Raw genomic sequence first — 23,007 nt, forward strand, 5'->3', positions numbered from 1 at the left:
GGGAGCAGGGGCGGGGGGGGCTATAGGGAACTTTCGGGATAGCATTTGAAATGTAAATAAAGAAAATAATAATAAATAAAAAAATTATACCAGGAAAAAAAAGAAAAAAAAAGAAATAGCTTCTGATGGTTGCATTTGAATTGGCTTAGGTCTTGGAAGAACTTGTTAGGGAGACATTAACCTTGAGTTACAGGGTGAAAGTAAAGACCTCCAAATCCTGGGCACTGAACAAGATATGTTTGGAAGTCAGTGATAGTATCAAGGCTGGGCATGGATGGGCCAGATACTTGCTATAAGGCTTCTTAGGCAAGAATGGATTTTGCTTTTGCTTTTACATTTGATTTTGTTTACTGAGACAGGGTCTGTGTGGCCCTGTACACAGCTTTGTATACCAGGCTGGCCTTGAACTCGGAAAGATCCACTTGCCTCTGCCTCTGAGGTGCTAGGATTAAAGGTGCCCAGCTGTTTTTCTTTTTCTTAATAATTTGAAGTGATTAAAAAACAGTAATTTAATATTACATGAAAACCACATCTAATCTAGATTTGATATTGGTAAACTTATATTGAAAAACAGCCCTAATACCCATTACAACTTGTTTATGGCTGTTTTCAACCCATAACACTGTTCCAGAGATCAACTGTCCACAGTCAAAACCATTGACGTCTTGGCGGCTATAGAATAGCTGCCAGGAGCTGTGTGGTTCTGACTTTGGGATGTAAATCTTAGGAATATCCTAGGCAAATATTTGTGAGCTTTATTTTTTTTTGTTTTCAAATGTTTCCCATAAATTGAGTAATGTGGAGAAGGGAACTATAGTTCATAAATACAAAGAAAAGACCAGCTAGACTGCTTAAAATTGAGTTTCTCTCATTGTTTTGAGTCAAAAGAAATTGATTTCACATGAAAATATAATATTCTGAAGATAACTATTTGAAACATGATTACATTATTTAAAAAGTTACAAGCTTATTAACACAGAAACATTGATTAAAAATAGGCACCAGAAAAGAAATACATATATAATTAATTAGCCAATACATACTGAATCTATTCTGTGTTGAATCAATAAATGATCAGTTTCTATTTCAGTCAGTCTTACATAATGCAGAGGGTTTTAACTGAGAAGTGCATCAATTAAAAGGAGAAATGACATTTCTCTTTGCAAACTCCACTGAGTTGAAAACGTACATCAATGAAACTGCTGTAAAATACAGAAATTAGTTAGTGTTTCAAATGATACATTCCCAACAGGGAATATAGACCAAATAGGAATTTTTTTAAAACTTAAAAATCTTTTAAAAACTATTAAAAATAACAAGATCTTTTCTAGTATTTTACAATGTTATAAAAGCAAGAATTATAAACACTGACAACTCAAATACAATTTACAAAGTTTACATTATTTACAAACTCTCCATACTAAAAGCTGTTAAAAATAATCTTTAAGGGTGAATTTTAATTTTATATTCAAGTGTTCCTTAAGAGAATAGAAAGTAATGATTATCAGTTATGCTGGAAAAGAACAAAAACAGGGTTTGGCTAAGAATTGACAACACTTTTACAAGCAATGTTCAGTTTAGCTAAAAGTACTTTTTCTTAAACAAATGTTGGGTTTGGATTTTAACAATTTGTGGGACTTGTCAAGTTATAAGTTTTAAAGTCATGATTGTGAGTCTCATCCATTTAGAGAGATAATAAAGACAACTAATTTTGTAGTTCTCAATTCTCTGGAGTAGTCATTTTGATTTTTTTGTTTTTTGTTTTTTGAGTCAGGGTTTCTCTGTGTAGCCTTGGCTGTCCTGGAACTCACTCTATAGACCAGGCTGGCCTCGAACTCAGAAATCCGCCTGCCTCTGCCTCCCAAGTGCTGGGATTAAAGGTGTGCACCACCACAACCGGCTGGAGTAGTCATTTTGAAACTATTCTAAAAGTAGTTAGTTTTTCAGCCTGTTACAAAATAAAATCAAAACTAGTAAGGCAATTCAGCTTACTTTCAAAATAATGAAAAATATTAAATAAATAAACTCTACTCCATGATGGTAGTGGATATAAAATCACTGTTTAAGTGAAAAAAATAAATAAAAGGATATTTCATTAAGAGTAAACCTTTATATAAAGGCAGAAATTTAACCTGGAAGCTTCAATAGTAAAAGCTCTGACAATCTAGCAATCTTTAAGTGATCAAAGCAGCAGTGACCATCCCAATAAGAGGCCCAATGTTAACTTGTAACATTGGTTATTAGCAGCCTAAAGTAAATTAAACCAAAGGGAAAACCTTTCACATTTCATATAAAGCTAGAAAATAATTTAATAAATAATATACTACCATATTTTTATTCTTAACTTACATGACTGAAATATTTTTGGATACAAGTTATAAAGATAAATATTCTGAAAAGTTCTAGGAATAAATTTTTTATGACTTTGAGATTATTAAAAATTGTTCATCATTAAGGCAAATGCTTTCCAGATGATAATGTAAATCCATGGGTATTTTTAAGACACTTGAAGGGATCCCATGTATTAGACTGTCACAGAAGTCAAAAGCATGTGGGTGTGGCCGTCTTTGGTTGCCCACTAGAAAGTGCTCTGCAGAAGCAAGGGTTACTTTCCCAGACACTCTGTATTTCTTGATTAGCAAACTACACCAGCCTGCATATGAATACTGGAAGTATAATAGTTACACATTCACTAACCAGATAGCAGGAGACAAGGTGCTTACTTAACTGTTATGTAGCAAAGTAATTATATACTTCCTTATTTTTCAAGGCACGCCAAGACCACACACAGGAAATTTCTAAAATATTTAGTAAATTTATCATAAAATGTTATCCTGATTTTTACTTTATACAGTTAGATTTTATCAGTTGGTATTTTTAATGGCTGGTTTGTTTATCTTACAATGGATGTCTTTGTTCAGAAGGACAGTTGAAAAAAGATGATCATTATGTAATGGATCCCTCTACTTGCTCAGTCTGAGATAGTGAATTATTACTATGATGGCCACTGCTCTCTGGAAAACAGAGCTTAGGTCTTTGATGGTATTTCAATCTGTAGGTATCAGTCATGCAACTATCAACTGAGAAATAGGTAGTTAATGAAATTGTTTCATTTGGACCCACAGAAGTAGAGTCTTGATCTGGCTGAAAATCGTTAGTTGAACAACTGGACAGGTAGCTGTTGGCAGCAAGCTGCTTCACTTGAATAGTTTCTTTATCTCTTTCCTGGGTCATGCATGCGCTCCCTTCTAAATCTGGTCCTGAGGCTGGACTCAAGCTGTGTTTTGGAAGACTGGAGGAATTAGTGTTAAATGCCTCGGGAACCCTGACATCAGGGTTAAGTCCAGCTCTTTCTAACCTTGGCACACTTGTTGTAGAGTATTTCTTTGGTGGCAAAGGGGGTGGCGAACGGTGGCAATGGAGTTTTGGCATCTGACAACTATCAGCATTGCAGGCAGACAGAAGTGTCAGTTCTCTGGATAGAGAGTTGTCAGAGGAACCCTGTTCTGTGATGTTTTGCTGTGGCCAAAACATGAGGGGTCCAGTTTCGGGCTTTAGTCCAGCAGTTCTCACAGATGAAGCCAGTGAAGATGGCAAGACTGTTTCGTTACTGTAGACTCTCCTCCCAGCCACAGAACTCTCATCAACGTGAAATGGCAAGCCTGTTCCCTCAGAATTTTCTGTATTATGCCACTCTGAACATTTGCTCCTATCCGGTCTTTCTACTTTGTGTTCATTTGTCTGGTAAACATGCTCTCTTGCAAGTGTTTGTGGGCTGGCTGAAGGAAACAACTTGTCATTGGTTTCACCAATCTGCGACCTGGAATTTAAAAATAAAAATAAAAGCCAAATAACCACAGAGGGAAACTAAGTATTTATCTTGTCATTTTAATTTCCCAACTTATGATTTATATTTTTACAGCACAGCAGTAGAAATGGGGACTACTTTGGAGCTGTTAACATTTTCAGTTCTCTCTGACCTTGAATCTATATGCCAGGATAGTACATACATGCCTGCCAGAAACATCCATCACTTTTTTAAGAATCAGTACCTTCACTGTATGATGGAGAGCAGTGGCAGCAAGAGGCTGGACCCAGGGCCTGTGCACGCTAATTGTGCGCTCTACCATGCCACTATATATCTAGGCCCCAAATCATATTCCTAATAATTAGAAATGTGATCTTAAAAACCCACTTCAAATTTAAAACACTGAAATTACATTTATTTATGATAAAATATACAATTTAAGGGAAGTGTTACAAAAGCAAATAATTCAATAGCTTAAAACATTTCCTACCAAGATTACAATGCTTATAGGCAGCAGAGATACTTAAATTCTAATATATAATATGAGACAGTGTACTAATCTTAGGACTGACTTGAGGTAGTAAGAGAAATAATTAAATTACTTTTCCCTTTAGTAAAGTGATTTTTCCTGAGTTATTTGGAATGAAACAGCAGTGTGGCATGGCTTAACAGTCACAACTATGATGGAATCCCAGCTCCACAGCTTCTCACATCACCATGGAAACTGCAGATTGTTTTTACACTTGGCCCTCCACAGTAAGGGTTTTAGTTAGCCAATGTCAACTGCAGTGCAAACCTCTCAGTGAAACCTTGTGCAATCATTAGTTCAGTTTTCAGCTGTGCAGACTGTGAGTAGCACTCCCCTTAGGCTGTCTGAGGCCTGCCCACTCACCTATAGGCTATTACACGGGTTGCTATTGTGGCCTGTCCCGTGCTTGTGGTCACCTAGTCCATAGTGACTGGTGATGTCAACTCTGTCAGGCCCAAAAGGAAGTGCTTTAAAAAGTTCCTTTAAGTTCTAGACTCAGGGAAATTGGAGAACAATAAGAACCTGAGACCATGAAGAAGAAAAATTAAAGTTGTACTGGTTTTGTTTACACCTCAAACTGAAAAAGTGAGTGTTACAGGGCAGACAACTGGGTAGTTTTAAGGTGGAACAGGCATCAGGCATCTGTAGGTAAGTATAAGGAAAAGATATCTGCCTGCTGCATATGAGAATATAATAAAGTAATCAGCTACTGTACCAAATAGTTTGCAGGCATTTCGCCCTTAAGTCTACCTGCTATGAAATAATCCCAGTAAAATCAGCATTGTAATGCTTTCAGATTGCAAATACACATCTATTCCCTTCTGCAAGAGCTCCCATTGTATGAATTTAGGAACTGAAATTTTCCTTTTTCTAAATATGATTACCTTTTTATCAAATGGCTTCTTATTTGCACATGTGATTCTGGGTGGAGCTCATGAGTTTTATCATCTGCTTCCAAGTTCTGGAGTTCTTTTCTAAAGCCTGGGGAAAACAGAGAAGGGAAACGAAAATTTTTCAATGATCTTATACACTCTATTCCACTCATGTTTACATCTATATATGCTACCTACAAATATATAATTCTTTTGCAAGTGAAAAACAGTTTTTCCATTTGTTTAGTGAATCCTTTTATGCAAGATGACTTATTCTGAGGGTGTCATCAATCCCAGAACAGTTCTGTTGTTCTGGGTCATGTGTACCTCCCCAGTGCATGATCATTACTGAGGAAATGTTACAATGGGAAAATCCTGCACCTGAAGATGTGGTAACTTTAAGCAGGCCTCTTAACCATTTACACCTGCCTCCCCTATGAGACCAGAGAAGAATCCATTTTGCCTACCTCACAGGAATGTTTAGTGACATCAATTGAGTTAAATAGTGGGATGGCATAGCAGCACAGAAGGCAGCTTCTATTTATCAAGGCATGTGCACCAATCTTACTAAGACATTATTATCTTTGTGTGGAAACAGACTTGGCAAGGCTGCATGACTAACAGATGAGTTAGGTAGCGGATGCAAAGCCAGATCTGTGTAAGTCAAGTCCGTGCTTCTTCTCTCCAGTGCTGGGGACAGAATGAGGGCCTTCTAAGCAATAGTTACATAAGTGCTCTGCCACTGACCATGCCCAAGTCATGCTTACCTTTACCATGACTCATACTGTGTCCTGTGGGACTTAATTTACCCTCAATTATAACAATGATAGATACAAGGTTTTTTTAATGTTGAAGGCTTATGAAAAATAACTTTACAATCCAACTTGTTATTCCTAAGAAACACTGTGAATTTAAAATCCCAAATCACATTTTCCTTTTAAAAAACTATTTAGTATCTAGAAGCCAATATTGTACCATATACAAGGTAGCAGCTGCCAAAGAAGAGGGAGCTCACCCCCTAAAGAACTATTGCTGAACAGGTCCACTTCCCCCACATCCTAATAACTTTTCTCTTCCACTACCTCTGCTGGGTGGTGGGCTAGAGGAGAGGTTGAACCCTTATTAAAAGTAGGTTGCAAAAAGGTTATGCCTATATCATATTACAATTATATTTGGAGAAACTATCACATATGTATGTAGGGTCAAAGAAGTGATGGTTATTTTTAGAACAAACAAATTCTGACTTTTTCCAACTGCTATCTGTGTCAAGCAAGATTTTCTTTATATATGAAAAGACCATTAACATGACAGTCCAAACACAAACCACTAAGATGCAGCCAGGCATTTCAACCCCTCACTCCTTTCACTATTTGTTCTGAAAGCAATGTTTAAAATTGAATATTCACCCACCCCATTATCTAGGTTTGCCTTTATTATTCTTTCTAGAGTTTGGATTTCTGCCCCAAAGAAGTTTTGTTTATGTCGGCATGCATTAGATTTTTCTCGAAGTGAATAATATTTAAAAATAAATTTTCTCTACCACCAGCATAGGAAATACTGATATAATCCTCAGAAACAAAATCCTGTTGCAGATCAATCCTTTTCTAAGGGAATAAAGATGTTCCAAAATACAACATTTCCCACATTTCCTTTGAAATATTGACTGCCAGCTCCAGTTAACTACCAATAGTATTCTTTTTAAAAAAATGTCAGCCTTAAGTATTCTGCAAAATCAATGTCCCTTTCAAACTTGAGGAAGGAGGTTGTAGGAAGTTAGGAAACTTAACCAATGCTAGCTTATCCAGGGTTAGCTGAAAGCCACCCCTCAGCTTGCATTTGCACGCTGCGCTATTAACATACAAGCTCCTGATCACCTGTCATGCAGATGAAACAAAGCCATTAGTTTAAACAGCAGATGGCATGATTGATCTGTCTGTCTACCTACCTTCCTACTTTTTTGTCTGTCTGTCTACCTATCTACTTTTTTGTCTGTCTGTCTGTTTGTCTGTCTACCTACCTACTTTTTTGTCTGTCTGTCTACCTACCTACTTTTTTTTTTTAGGTGCAGTTCTGGCAGAATTAATGACCTTCCTGTCCCTTCCTCCTAAACATAGCCCACCAGTACATACCACATAACACTATTCTTTAACAAGTTAATGCCAAAGAAAAATACCCAAATACTTAGAGTTACCAATATACTGTACAATTCAAAATTTCTGTTTCCTTTTGTACTTTAGCTGACTTTTTCATCAGCCATTTTATCTGTTTCCCTTTATTCCCCTGGTTCTAACTTTATCTGAACATCTGATCTATGAATTGAAGCCAACAAACAAAACAAATGAAAACAGAGAAGTGATGTCATAAACTCAGTTACTTGAACTTAGGTGCCCCCTTATATATCCCTAAGTAGATCATTTTGGTTTATTAAAAACAAATAAACCTGATCTTTCAAAATTCAACTAGAAACTACAGTTGATTAAGAAAACTGTTACTCTAAAGAAAAAAAAAATCAATATGATCAGAAAGTTAAATTTTAGAAATGACTTAAAGCTATAGATTAGCATGATTTAATCCTTTCATATTGATTAAAAATTCATTTTACTTCATACCCAAAAATACAAATATAGTTTGTAAACATAATAAACATTTTAAAAGACAAAAATTAATTACTTTAAAAAAGCCTCAATTCTCTCCTTGCACTAACTATTCACACACTAAGCAGCAGGCGGCAGCAGAGGGCTTATAAATACGTTTGAGAATTTAATATCACTGTGGCTGGCATTCAACCCACTGATCTGACTTCAGAATTCCAACTAACTTAAAAATAGATGTGTTATTTTTCTCTGCTGCTGACATAGACATCCACATGTCTTGCAGGGAATTCTGGCTCCATGTTCTTCGTAAATCTAATAGTCTGATTTTAACACTTGGCACAGTAGAAACCTCAATATTAAGGCAGACAGCTCTAAGGTTAATTTTGATTTTGTAAAAACTCTGTAACACAATATTCAAGAAAACATGGTTCATTTTCAGAACAGGCTCACAGAGAAATACAATTTAAATCAGCCTAGACTGTGCAATTTTCACTCATTATTGTAGTGAGATTTAAATAGCTAAACATTTAAGAACAGGAATCTAATCACTGACTTAATTTACAAATAAAACAATATTAAATTATTTCAGAAATATTATAAACGTTAACTGTCTAAATATATTTTTCTCCCATATACCAAGAGGGTATAGAGAGCTCAGTACACAGTAATCTGTGCTATATGATACCTAAATTTTGTGATATTATAAACTAAAATGACAGGAATCAGTAACTTCCTTTTTCACTGGGATTACATTTTAAAGAAAAAACCAGATATTTTTATTTGTTATAAATCAATTCCAATAGTACAAGTTTAGTTTTTTAAAATGTACAAATTTCAAAAAGTTCAGAAAAATTTTTTAAAAACTAATAGTGATACAAAGATCACCCAAATATCTCCTTAATAATCAAACATTAAATCCCTCCCTCCTTTAGACATTTGAAAATAAGTTATATACATAACGGTCGTTTATTTCTAAATAACTCATGCTGCCTCCTCAGCACCACTGTTGCCAACACTTCCTTATGACGTTAACTGGTGACTTGTTGCAGACCCAAGCCGGTACCTTTAAGTTTTGTTTTGTCTGTGGCCTTCCTCGAGGCTCCCCAGCTCTCTAGCTCCTCTGTGCAGCCCTCTGCTACTTTCTCCTCTGCCTCCTCAGGCTCAAGACTCCAGCAGCTGCTCCTCCTCTGCTCCTCTGTGACTCCCACTCTTACTCTTACCCAGCTTCTCTGCTTCTGTTTATTCTTATTTTGCCACTTACAATTTTACTGAATATTCTGTCCAAACGTAAGGTAGTCAGTCCTATTCATGATGGCTACAAAACACAATTTTTTTTCTTATTTCTAAACTTTGTTCTTCACTGAATAATAAAGCCTATTTATCAAGGTGATAAGCTCAATGAATTAAAAATTAACATGTTACCCCTTCTTCCATTCACCCTTTATTTTCCCATTTTGGTAAGTGGTACATCTAGTTGTGCCCAAACAGGGCTTCCTTCCTTTTCTCTATTATGTATGTCTACCCACTGAAGTCATCTTTCTGGACACTGGTACTGCCTTAGTTTATGACCAAATAATTTTCTCAGTGTTCAAAATTCACCTTCTACCCATCTACCAAAGAAAGCAAAGCTGCACCATGATTTATGTTCTATTATTTCTTCTTGCAATCATCTCACGACTGCCACATCTAAACCATTCCAGTTTTGCATAGATCAAATATGTTCTTTGTGTATGATTATTTTTTGACAGTATGCTTTTAGTGTATTTCTTTTATTGTATTGGAAAGAATTTAAAATCCCACAAGGAATTTATTTTAAAACTGAAGCTAAAAATGTCAAATACCTCTATGGCAACTTCAAGAATACCCTTGCATTTGCAGAACTTATCATATGAAGGGAAGACTACATAATAGCTCTAGTAATACAAAGTTAAGGCCCTCTACTGGTCTTGGTCTGTGAATGTGGCAGACATTCACAGAAACACAAAAGGCATCCACAAAAATAAATTTAGAAAAAGAAAAAGGAAGGAAGGAAGGAAGGAAGGAAGGAAGGAAGGAAGGAAGGAAGGAAGGAAGGAAGGAAGGAAGGAAAAGAGCTACCACAGGGTATGGCAATTGCCCTTTGGCTATGCACTAAAACAATGATGAGGAAGACACAGACATTCACTTGCAAACCAATGCTCACAGTAACAGTGTTCACAGTACCTAAACCAATGCTCACAGTAACAGTGTTCACAGTAGCTAAAGTGTAGCCACAACTCAAATGCCCATCAAGGGAGGAAAGGATCAGCTATAAGAAAATGAAGTCCTTACAAAGCAACAATACAATGCTGTCATGGACAGGGGAAGGTCTGGGAGGACTCACCCCTACACAAACAACTGCAGGTAACTATGGAATATTGAGAGCAGGAGAAATAAACACACCAGCTGGTTATCCAACCAATAAATTATATTTAAGTATTTAAGAATATATATGCATGTACATATACACATACAAAACACACATATGTACATACATATAATTTTGTAACAACAATTAATGAAAAAAAGCATCCATGAATTTGAAAGAGAGCAAGGAAGGAAGGATGTGAGGGCCTGGAGGGAGGGAAGGGAAACGGAAAATGACGTAATTATATTATTATCAAAAGAAAAAAATGACAGACATATTTATATGTGTTACAACATGGTTAATCCTTGTTGTCATTATGAATAAATAACCCCGAAAGGATAAACACAAGCCTACCTAGACGAGGCACCAAGAAGAGCCAAACTGATGACAAAACCAACCAAGCAAACCAGAGTGACGACTGCCAGTTTCTTTGGGGGGCTCGGGGGGGAGAGCTGTAGAGTTGGGGTCTTGATAAGGTCATTTGGGAGATGGAAGGTGGTGACAATTGAACAGTGTAAAAGTACTTAATGACATTCTTTACTAAAATAAAAGTGACTGTAGTGCAATAACACACACTCACACCTATTAAATGTGTAAACTCACTGCAAAACAATGAAGTTTTCATCATCAAAATCTCTATGGCCTTGTGTTTTGTAGCCATCGGGAAGCAAGGAGCATTTACTGAACTTGCAGTTATTGTTCGCTTCACTGGGTCCTGCTGTGATTTCTGGCCAGCCTTTTACTGTTTCCTGTAATACTTGGTTACTTAGACTTTTATCAGATTTTTAAAACAAGCCAGGAATTTTGATATGCGAAAGGAAAGTTATTTCCTTAATATAAAGTGTTTCCTCCTGATAGCATACATTTGATGAAAACAAAATAAATTAGCAAATAATCATTTTCAAGGTTTGTAACCTGAAAAATAATCTTCCCAAACACAAACAAGGACTAAAATGTTTTATAATTGGTTCATGGCTGCTCACTGTGAAAATTTACACCTCACCTCCTTTGAGTTCTAAAACCTCCAAACAGTTTCCTTTATTTCAACAGCACAGCCCCTTTTTCTCCCACCACAAACGCTCATGTTTGTTTGGCTTACAAGCTACTATATATTGTTAGCATATCACCTGTAATAATGCCATATCACTGTGTATTTTCAAACTGAAGTTTTTCTAATGACCACTTGTTAATCTTTCTTAACACCTTTGGCATCATTACAGCTATTACACAGGCATCTGTAAAACCACATTCTCCCACTGTCCCTGGTATCGTTGCAGTTATTGCACATACTTAATTCAATTCCAGCACTTATAAAACTCATATTGCCATTCTTTTTTTTTTTTTTTTTTACAAGGTCAGACTTTTATTAGGATACTGGGAAAATGCACATCCCAGGAAGGGCTTGAGCAACCCCGAGTCGTTTGGTTTACTCTCTGCCCTTTTTCTTTTATTCAATTTTCTTCCACTCAATTTAGATATTAAGGAAACTGAATTGCATTCACAACACTATCTAGTGAGCATAGTAAGTGAATATGTTATACAAATCAGTTGACATTAGATTTATCAGCTAAGATCTGGAGGAGAGGTGCCTTACAGAGACGGTCAGATAGATAATCTGGGGCAAAATCTCAGGGTCTTCTCTCAGCCCATTCTAGAAGGGGTCTCCCAATATTTGTCTTCCAGGATATTTCTGCCACCATCATAATGGTCCATTTTCCTTCAACCCCAGTTTCTTTCTTCCCATAAATTAATATCTCCAGGCAAGCCCTAACTTTCTTTTTTTTTTTTCCTCTTTTTTTCTTTTTATTATTATTATTATTTTCTTTATTTACATTTCAAATGCTATCCCGAATCATATTGCCATTCTTAAAATTAGGATTGCTTGAAGAATTGCCATGGACAATGGGTATGAGTAGAAGTCCAAGTGCCACTTCTAGTGTAATGTTTAAAGAGCCCAGAGTCGATTCTGTGTTGTATGGTCTTTTCATTCCAACAACTACACTGCTTCTGTGAGGCATTGGCACCTAGGCAAATACCCTCTGCTGGCCTTCGGTACACATGTATGAATAAGGTATAGACTGTAACAAGACACTGAAATCTTGAAGATATTACCACTTGTAAGTATGACAGTTAATACTGTTAAGAGTCACTTAGAAAATTCATCTCTAGACATGAACATCAAGATTGCTGAACTGAGGTGAAAAGACACATGCTAAATGTGGCAGCACCAGTCCATGGACTGCAGCCCTGGACTCTGTATATGTATCCATCTTTCCCTGCTTCCTAACTGCAGATGCAGTGTGACTCAGCTACCTCAAGTTCTCATGGTCATACTACTCTGGCCACGCGGAGCTTGTTGGGAATAAGCAAAGGAATGTGACTTAAGTACTGACATTTTGACTTCTGACTCCATTTTACCTAAGCTAACTCCCTCTCTAAGCAGCAATGGTTCCCCAAAAGTAATGCCTATTCCTAACAACAGAAAGAACCTATAGATTTGATTGGTTGGGCAAAACCACTTATATTCAGTCACTTGACAATGATGGAACACTTGGGAAAGTCCCTAATCCCCAAGTTCTGACTGGTAAAAATTACAACTGTAACTTGGCCCAGATGCTTGTGGGTTTTATGTGTATAAACCCTGCTTCAGCCCCTAGTCGAGAGCTGTCAGTAGAAACAAGCTTCTGGAATCCTTGTCTGGTGTCCTGATTAATCAGCAACCACTTATGTGGTGAGAATAATAAAGGATTTTGCTGTTTCATGGGATACTCTCTCTCCATCCTCAAGGTGCACAATGGTCACAGTGTATGTAACAGGGTATTTAATACTCTCAAACCATAAGCCCAGGTAACTCAAGTTGCCTTATTAGGTATATCACAGCAACACTAAAACTAACTAATACTGTAACCTAGAACCTGTATATCCTGGTTGATGGTGTTTCCTTTTCTCACTCCTTTAAAAGTCTCAAGCAGGAACTTCTCTTATGGAAAGGAGCCCAGCTCGGGTTTTCCATTTGGGATAAGGGAATGCTCTGGCACTTTGGTTTCACTTTTGGTCCACAATTTAAAGTGGGGAGCCTATCTATACTCTGGCCTCAGTTCTGGTTTGCCATCTGAGGTTAGGGAGTGCAGAGACTTCAGTCTCCACCCTAGGTCATCCCACAAGGTCAGGGAATCAGCAGAAAATCCAGCATGTATTCTGCTACAGCTCTTCCTTATTTATAGAGTAATAGTAACTGTGGCAGGCCACTCTGTTTCGTGGTGCTCATGCCCTCCCTCCTTTCTTTCTTCCATATCTTATCCAAACTGTCACAAGTCCCACAGTATAGTACCCATAATCTAGATAAAATTCCTGACACACAATTCAAAATATGTTCATAACAAGCCAAAGAGAACATGCATACACAAACTGGATAAAAGAAGGAAGTCAATTTAGATTATGAAATAGAAGTCAATAAGGAAATAGAAATACTGAAGAAAAAACAAACTGAAATGATAGAAATGAAAAATATAATAGGTCAAGTCAAAGTTCAGTGAAAAGCTCTGCCAATAGAACAGATCACATAGGGGACAGAACTTCAGGATTCAAAGGCAAAGGAGAGGAATAGGGTCACACAGATACATAGTTAGGGAAAATCTTTAGGACACAATGAAAGGCAAAATGAATGAATTATGGGCATGGAAGGAGAAGAATAGGAAATGTTTTCAATAAAAATCACAGACGATCATTTCCCAAATCTTGGAAGAGAAATGCCTATCCAGATTTTAAAAAAAAAAAAATCATACAGACAGGATAATAAAAGAAACATCCATGCCAGAGTTAAAACACTAAATTTATGGAACAAAGTAAGTACATTAAAAGCTGCAAGCAATAAGGACCAAGTTGGACTAGAAAAAAAACAACCATGTCACAGAGTTAAAACACTAAATATACAACACAAAGTAAGTACATTAAAAGCTGCACGCAAAAAGGACCAAATGACATATTAAGGCAAGCCCATCAAAATAATTGCTAACTTCTCAGAGGAAACCTTAAAAGCCTGAGGACTTGGAAAAATATGTACCTCAAAAATTTAAAAATCACAACTGCCAATCCAGCTTAATATACCCAGCAAAACTATCTATCCTAAATGAAGGAGAAAGGAAAATTTAGCATTACAAAGGCAAGCTAAAGAAATTTATGACCAAGTAATTAGCCTAATAGAGGCTACTGTGAGGAATTTTTTAGACAGAAAGGAAAGATTAAAATCTTACAGAAAGAAACATAGTCAAAGAAAGACAACAGTTATACAAGAGGAGAAAAACCAAAACCAAACCAAAACAAACAAAAAAACCAAGCAACCAACCCAACAAACAAAAAAACCCTTCAAAATCAACAGAAAGAATCAACATACACTTTTATGTCCTAGGCAAAGAGAGAATCTAGCAGATAGGATTAGAAAACAGGATCCTTCCTTTTGCTGCTTCCAAGAAACATACTTTGCCATCAAAGATAGACACTGTCTTAAGGTGAAAGGGTGGGAGATTTTAGGAACAAATAGGACTGAAAAAAAGCAGACATCCCTATTCTAATACCTACAAAAACAGACTTTAGAGTTAAATCTAGTCAGAAGAGATAAAGATAGATAGTTCAAAATCTCTAAGGAAACAACCCAACAAGGATATTACAATTCTAAATATATGCACCAAACACAGGCTCACCAAATTTCATTAAACATATACTTCTTTAATAAAAACACAAATTTATCATATCGCAGTAATAGTTGGTGACTTCACTATCTCAGACTTTCACCATTACAGTCATCAGATAATAAAGCCACAGCACATATCAAATGGAACGAAGAGACACTTCAGAATATCCCACCAAAATTCTACAGAACACAAATTCTTCTCAGACATCCATGACACTTTCTCCAAAACGGAATTACAACTAGGACACAAAGCAAGCCTTAACAAATACAGGAAAAGTAAAGTAGTTTCTTTTATATTTTATCTGAGATCACAAGGTAGTAAGACTATAAATAGCAAGAGAAATTATAGAAAATACACAAATTCATGTAAAATAAACAGCACAATATTGAATGAATGGAACATTAAAGAAATCAAGAAGGAAACTGAAAAATTTCTAGAATTGAATGAAAAATGAAGACACAATATACTAAAACCCATGGGATACATGATAGTCCTAATTGGAAAGTTTATAGCTCTAAGTACTGATAGTTAAAAAAAGTCAGAAATATCTCAAATAAACAACCTAACTATATACCTTTAGACATCTTTTGAATATGATACAGCTGCTGCCATTATGAACTCTATGCGTGCACATACATACACACCAAGTCAATTTTAGAGTGTATTTTAAAGGGCTATTCAGCTCCTCAGAGCGATGAATCACTATTGTGAAGCAAATGTGAAAAGCACACATGACTAGACTGTAGACATAAAAGTTGGATTTCTTTATCCTGTTATTATGATTCATGCATACCAAGAGAAAATGCATTTGATATTACAAAGTTATTTAAAATGTTATTTGCATTTCTCCATTTGTTTTGTCTTACTCTATTGGATGGCCGTTGACATACAATCCTTGTGTCTTACTTAAATTCCTCAGTGCTGGGATTACAGGCATAAATCACCTGACTCAAGTCAAAATAATTATTTTGGCCATATAGGATCTTCTCAGGTGTTCTGGTTAGTCTTATGCTAACTTGGCACAAGCTAAAGTCATCTGAGAAGGAGGAGCCTCCATTAAGAGGAGGCCTCCATAAAATCAGGTTGTAGGCAGGGCTGGACAGCATTTTCTTAATTAGTGATTGATGGGGGAGGGCCCAGCACATTGTGGGCGATGCCATTGTTGGGCTGGTGGTCCTTGGATCTGTAATAAAGCTGTCTGAGCAGCCACAGGGAGGGGGCAAGCAGCACCCCTCCTTGACCTCTGCATCAGCTCAGGCCCCCAGGTTCCTGACACCTTTGGGTTTCTGTTCTGACGTCTTTTGATGATGAACAGTGATACAGAAGTGTAAGCCAAATAAACCTTTTTCTCCCCAAGTTGCTTTGGTCACAGTGTTTCATCATAACAACAGAAACACTGACCAAGACTGAAGGTATATCATAACAGCAAACAATAAATTACAGTAATTCACTCTTGCGGCAACCATCAAAGCATATTTAAGTGCAATTTCTACCTTCTGGGTGGTCTTTGCTCTGATGAGATATATACTCCATACTGTCCGTATTTTGGCTGTTTATCTTAATATGTTCACTGAAAAATAAAACACAAACCAAGCATGTCAGTTATTGTGGATTATGTTAGTTTATTCTAAGGAGAAGGAAATACACTCGTTAAAATGTTCTTACATGCTGCTGCAAGGACTGCATACACTTTGTTGTTTTGCTTTTTTATATAGTTCTAGGTGACCTACAATCCACAATCCTTTACCTCCAAAGTGCTGCAGTTAGTGACATGCCTTAATATATGCTACTTAATTTCTAGCTTACAACACTTGAATGTAGTTACTCTTCATATGACCAGAAATTGCATTGTAAGTCAAATTAATTTGCCCAATAACTAAAATGCAAGTTTACGTCTTTACAAAGTCCTGTTCTTCTTATTATGTGTGCTACGTTTCAAAAAGTATCATGAAATTTCTAGGAAAAAGGTTCCTTTAATGTATCTTTATAGAGCATAAGCAGCTGATCTTGTAAGCCTGATTTTTAAAAGTGAATCAATGTTGTCAAGTACTAAGTAAAATTATGTATGCTTTTGAAAAATTAAAAACAGAAAAAAAGTAGTAAGAGTCAAGAAATCAGCCATTACCCGGAGATCAAGCATCTTTGAGAGATGACAGAGAAATTCAAATGCACGTTGCTAACATCAGTAATAAAAATATGTATTCAGAATTAATTACCTGATCACAAACTTATTTGGTTAAATTTTTTATTTCTTTCTATGGAACTGATTTGTAGCAACAGAAACAACTCCAGTTTTGAGATACAAATGTCAGAGATGATAACTTATATATGTATAAATGGAAGAATTTAACAATCAGCTTAAAACTAAGATACCAATTGAAGTCAGCACTTTAAAGCCTGTTGCAAACAATGAACAGCTGAGGACTGGAGAGGCGGCTCGGTAGCGAAGAGCACTGGCTGCTCTTTTGGAGGACCTGAGTTCAATTCCCAGCAAGCGCACAGCAGCTCACAACTGTCTGCCACTCACGAGGATCAATACCCTTCTGGCCCCAGTCGGCACCAGGCACAAATGTGGTGCCAGAGATACAAGCCAAACACCCATACACAAAAAACAAATTTATCTTTAAAAAATCAAATCGATGATAATGAAAATAACGGCTGTACTTTAGTGTTTTTCAAGTTTCCTAAAACCAGACAGTCATTATTTTAGAGTTAGGAAATAACTATGTAAGTTGAAAATAAGAAATCTCAAGTAAGCTGTAATATACTAGGTCTTTCTCTTCACTCTAATTTCATGCTGTCTCCCTAACAATTCATTGAACCCACACCTGTAGTTACTTCAAATAACTAGGGAGAATGGGTGGTGAGCAGAGGACACGAGGAGGAGGCCGACTGCTCACCTAGCGTAAGCCAACGTGTGCTGTTTAAGAAAGCGGAAGTCTCATTTGCCTAAGTTCAGTCCAATTTTTACATAACAGCTTCAAAGCAGAAAAACATATTTTGGAAAAGAAAAAGAAGGGTCTGGAGAGATGGCACAGCAGTTAAAAGCACACTTCTTGCTCTTCCCAGCACCCACAGTTCCCGGTCGGTAACTCCAGCTCCGAGGGACCCACTGACTGATTCGGGCCTCCACAGGCACCCCCACAATCATGGTTAACACCCCACAAACACACACAGAGATATGAATAACGAGGGAGAAACTGTTGATTGTGTATTACCTGAAGGCTTTACCACTGCCGACATCCATGACTGCCCCACTTCCCTCCACACCAGGAGAGTCCAAGCTGGCAGATCCGTTACTGACATGGTCGCTGCTCTCATACCCAGACTCTGTCCTTTGCATCTGCCAGCTGGTACCAGGACCTCTGCTCTCTGCAGCACTGAGATTTTTCTCTGCTCCTTTTCCACTAGTTTCAAGGGAACTTCTGCTTCCTGCCTCTTGCTTCATTTCATCTTCATATATGGTCATTAAGCCTTTTTGCTTTGGGTTTGCTTTGGGCCAGTTATTAAAACTCTGATCCTTGCTGCACTTAGGCCTGCTACCGATATCCGATTTCCGCCTTGGACTGTGCTGCCTTTTCTCACTTTCACTAAAAACACTATCGACGTTTAATGTTTCTCTCATGGGTTTCCAGCCTCGGTGGCGGCTTTTAGTCTTACTGCTGCAGCTGCCTCCTTTGTCCCTTGAATCTTGGCTGCTGTCTGTATCATATCCAGTGCCACTGTCACTCTTAGCTTTGCCTGCTGTTTTCTCTCCAGGAACAAGAAGATTCTGGGATTTGCTTGAACTTATCACTTTTCCAGAAGTGTAGCTCTCATGGGTAGCTCGGTCATGTTTACAAGGTCCTTTGCCTTGGCTGTGGTAGAGATGGGGATTCCCTTGTCTAAAGCCATCCAAGGCAGGAGGTGATCCAGACTTGAAAGATGTCAAGTCTTCATCAACCAAATCTTAAAAAAAATAATAACAGTACATAAAACACACATGAAAATAATAATTAAAATACATTACAAACTGATTTAGGATTAAAAAGTATATTATCTGAAGTTAGGTGTGGTAGTGCTTGGGACGCTAAAACAATGAAGCAAGAAGATCATGAGATTGAAGCCAGCCTGGGCTATATAGTAAGATCTTGTATCAAAAACCCAACCAACTACACAAAAACAATGCTTTATTGTTTACTTACAAATAAGAGATATAAAATTAACTGGGCTTTAAAAAGACCTATAAAGTAGATCATAAAAGGGGTTTCTTTTGTAAAATAATTAAGCATTTGGCTCACTTATAATTAACAAAATCATAAATATATTTCCCATGTTGGTAAAGATTTTCAAACTAAGTTCAAGAATGAGGCACACTGTCACTTGGTAAGGTACTGTCAGTCTTCCAGAAGGTCAGCAGAGGGCATCTGTTCAAACCAGATACAAATATACCCTGAAGCACTGCCCATCTTAGGAATGTCATGTCACACCTACACACCAAAACATATACAATGGTGTATGTGACAGGATATCACTGTAGCAAACCTCTGAACACAGCATTTAAAATACAGCAGCAAAGTTGTTATATCCATGAAAACACCATAAAATCAAAAGCCTTGACCATGCTTGTGGACAGGTGTTCTACCAATAAGTTATTCCCCATGGCCTTCCTTCTTAGGTTATTGTACTGTATGAGGGAGCTGCATTATTAGGTAACATAAATAGAAATAAAAACATGAAAACATAACCTCTAGTATCTTGTGTTTGTTTCTGTGAGAACGGCTCCCATAGGCTACTATGTTTGGACACTTGGTCCCCAGTCAGTGGAACAGTCTGAGAAGGATTAGGAGGTGTGGCCTTGTTGGAGTAGGTATGGTGGTCTCGTTGGAGGACATGTGTCACTATGAATGGGGGCAATTTCTGTCTCTCTGCTGTCTATGGATCAAGACATAAAGCTCTCATCTACTGCTCCAGCACCATGCCTGTATGCTTCCTGCTATGATAATCATGGATTTACTCATTAAAACTGCAAGCAAATTCTGGTGCTTTATTTGACAAGAGAAGCCTCGTAACGGTGTCTCTTCACAGCAACAGAATAGTAACTGAGCTACATCTCAAAATTACAATTAAATAAGAACGGGAAAAAATTTCATGTTTACATTTAATATAGAGGCATTCAAGAAATCATACTAGAAACACATGAATATCTAAAATGTAGTATGTAAATATACACAGTACACTAGAAAACTCCATTTTAAAATAGAATTCTTACCGTTTTTTTTAAAGTTAATGCTCTAAGTACTTAACTTACCCCTGTGTCGGCCTGTATCTTTCCTCTGTCCTTTTTCTAAATCTTTCCGTTGAGAAGAAAGTGCATTTTTCTGTTCAATTGCTTTCAGAGCACATTCTCTGGAAATGTCTTTTATCTTTTCTCTTTGATCATGGCTTAACTTAACTATAAAAAAAAACATTCTTTTAATGATATACATTATTTTTCAAGTTGTTCAACAAAAGTAAACTTTAAACTAAAAAAAAAAAAAATTCTATACTTAAAAAAAAAAAAGCCATGGACCACTGAAATGGCTCAGTGAGGGGGGCATTGTTGCAAGCCTGCCAACCTGAATCCAATCCTGGGGACTCATCTAATAGAAAAAAACCAGCTCCCAAAGTCGTCCTCTCACTTTCACACACACACACACACACACACACACACACACACACACACACACACACAAATGTAACTTTAAAAAGAACATAATTAACTCATTTTTATGTTTACCTAATGCTCAGCAGGATTTTTCTTGACATTGGAGACCCTTACTTTCTTTAAATACATTTTCTACAGCCCCTAAAGCACGTGTAAAAAAAGGATGGAAGCTGCCATGCTCTAAGTATTCTTATTTACTGACGACTCTGAGGTGAGGACTGTAGCTATCTCCAACTCGTGTAGTAGATATAAAGCCTACAGCAATTAAAAGCTGGTCAAAGTTTACAAAACTTGTGTGAATTCATGTTGTCTTGTTCCACTGCACAGACCACCTCAAGTAGGTCAGTAGAATCATAACTGAGAAATGCATCACAAAAAAGACACAATCTACCTAGCCTTGTCTCTCTGTGGGCAAGGCGAGGTAGTTTAGCCTTTCTGTTCAGTTCTCCCCAGGCACCGCAGGCCCAGTAACCAAGACAGACAGACTGCTCAACTGTTTACAAACACTGCCCACTGGAGAGCGGAAACGCATACCTGGTGCTCTCCTTCCACTTGTCTGCAGTTGGCTTCGATTAAGTGAGGAAATATCAGTTTGAAATTTGTGATTTTCTTTCTGTTTCGTCTGACCACCAAATCCATTTTCCTTTGAATTATCTGGTTTATAAATGATAGGCTTTCCACATCCTTCAAAAGACAGTTAAAAACACATCATTTCCTTCTCTCTCATTGGAAGAAAAGATACTTAAGTCATTTTTCAGACATTTTGAACACCCTAGACAAAGTAAGTTAATCCTTGCGGGGCTGACGTCACTCGGGGCTTCATTGGCTTTGCAATGCATCCAACACTGCTTTGCTGCTTCCGACTTTTCTGGTTACTAAAAATTTACAATCTCAAAACTCACTAACAGAAAGAGCTCCCCGTAGCCTCCTCTGTGTTCTGGGGGCACCACACTGACCATACTGGGGGATTCCTAATAGTACTTCTGAGGCTACTGGCAGGGAAAGGTTTCTTTGAAAAGATGAACAAAATATAGTAGAATTATCCTAAATTTCATTTGACTGAAAATGAATTTTAAAATTTTCTCAACATTCCTCTTACATTCAGTAAATTATAATAAATGAAAAATACCAAAAGAAACTTTTTAAAAGCAATTACCCATGTTTTCTTCAACTGATCTGTAATGTGACCAGTGGACAACCTGTCTGAGTGCGTCCTCAGTAGAGACCGCTGTACCATCTGGGTTTGCATAAAACAGCAAAAGGGGCTGTAAGTGGCATCGTATGCACTTGGAGACCACATCTTTCCATCTGGTTCCCATCTTTAAAAAAAAAAAAAAAATCACAATAAATAAATATAAACCAATTCCAGAAATGTGTAATATTAATAGGCAGAAACTGGATTAATTTACATTTCAAAGTACTTCAAAGACTTTCAGGGGCTAGCAGTCTTATCATGAATAATTTTAATAACTAAGTCAAATACAAATTTGAGATTCTCATTTAAAAACCAACCCTGACAGGAAAGGCCTGATGCGACCGTTCAGTGGGTACACTCTCTTGGTGCTCCCGACGGCCTGAGTTTGATCCCCAGGACCCACGTGGTAGAAGGGAGACCTGACATCACTGACTATGCGCTGACCTCATACACATGCTTTAGATGTGTATTCCCTCTTCCCACATACACACAATACACAAATGTAAAAAAAAAAAAAATCAACAGGTAAAATGATACTTCCTGTACTAAGACTTAATTATTTATTTTATTTGTATACACATATCAACCTATTGAACTCATGGAATCCCCCTATTTCAGCTTGTCAAATATAGATGTTAAGCCACCATGCCTGGAATAATCACTAAATTTTAAACAGCCTTTCATATACATGGTTGGCTGACTTTTGACAAAGCGTCCAAGACAATTCAATAGAGGAATATAAAGGAATTTGTTCAACAAATGGTGCTGGGAAGCTGGATAGCTAAAGAGAAAACAACTCCTGCCGTAGCCCCCAGAAGGAAGCATCATCAAAGCGTCTTTGCAGAAAATGCAAAGAGAAAATCTTCACTAAACAAGCTCGGAGAAGAAAACAAGTTATAAATCTGACTTCATCAAATTAAGTAATAACATTTGCTCTTGGGAAGCTATGTTATTAAGATTGAAAGTGGCCAGCCAGGTGTGGTGGCACACACCTTTAATCCCAGCACTCAGGAGGCCAGCACAGGGGCTCTCTCAGGGCTTAAGGCCACATGATCTACATTGTAAGTTCCAGGCCAGTCAGTGCTACACAAGACTCTGTCTCAAGAAGCAACCGAAAGTAAACATATAAATAATAAAGGACTTGTGTGCAACATAAAAAGGTCCTAGAACTTAGTAAGATGTTCCAATTTGAAATTGGTAGGACATTTGAAAAGACCTCTCCCCGCTCCACTTCCCCCTCATATTT

At 37.2% G+C, this 23,007-nt stretch overlaps 1 protein-coding gene across 3 annotated transcripts in view; it reads right to left on the reverse strand.

The window, feature by feature from the left end:
* Positions 1-1,835: 1,835 nt before the first annotated feature.
* Usp53 (ubiquitin specific peptidase 53) overlaps positions 1,836-23,007 on the reverse strand; it is a 51,590-nt gene continuing 30,418 nt past the window's right edge. For all 3 annotated transcript variants that reach the window (XM_021196362.2, XM_029537779.1, XM_029537781.1), the window contains 7 exons: positions 21,723-21,885; positions 21,101-21,250; positions 20,171-20,314; positions 18,099-18,828; positions 16,374-16,450; positions 5,222-5,318; positions 1,836-3,820 (listed from right to left, as the gene is read on the reverse strand). In XM_021196362.2, coding sequence (XP_021052021.1) covers positions 2,947-3,820; positions 5,222-5,318; positions 16,374-16,450; positions 18,099-18,828; positions 20,171-20,314; positions 21,101-21,250; positions 21,723-21,885 — 2,235 coding nt within the window. In that variant the 3' untranslated portion in view covers positions 1,836-2,946. The remainder of the gene's footprint in view (positions 3,821-5,221; positions 5,319-16,373; positions 16,451-18,098; positions 18,829-20,170; positions 20,315-21,100; positions 21,251-21,722; positions 21,886-23,007) is intronic.

This window comes from Mus pahari, chromosome 4 (genome assembly GCF_900095145.1).
Source record: "Mus pahari chromosome 4, PAHARI_EIJ_v1.1, whole genome shotgun sequence".
Classification (NCBI taxonomy): Eukaryota; Metazoa; Chordata; class Mammalia; order Rodentia; family Muridae; genus Mus; species Mus pahari.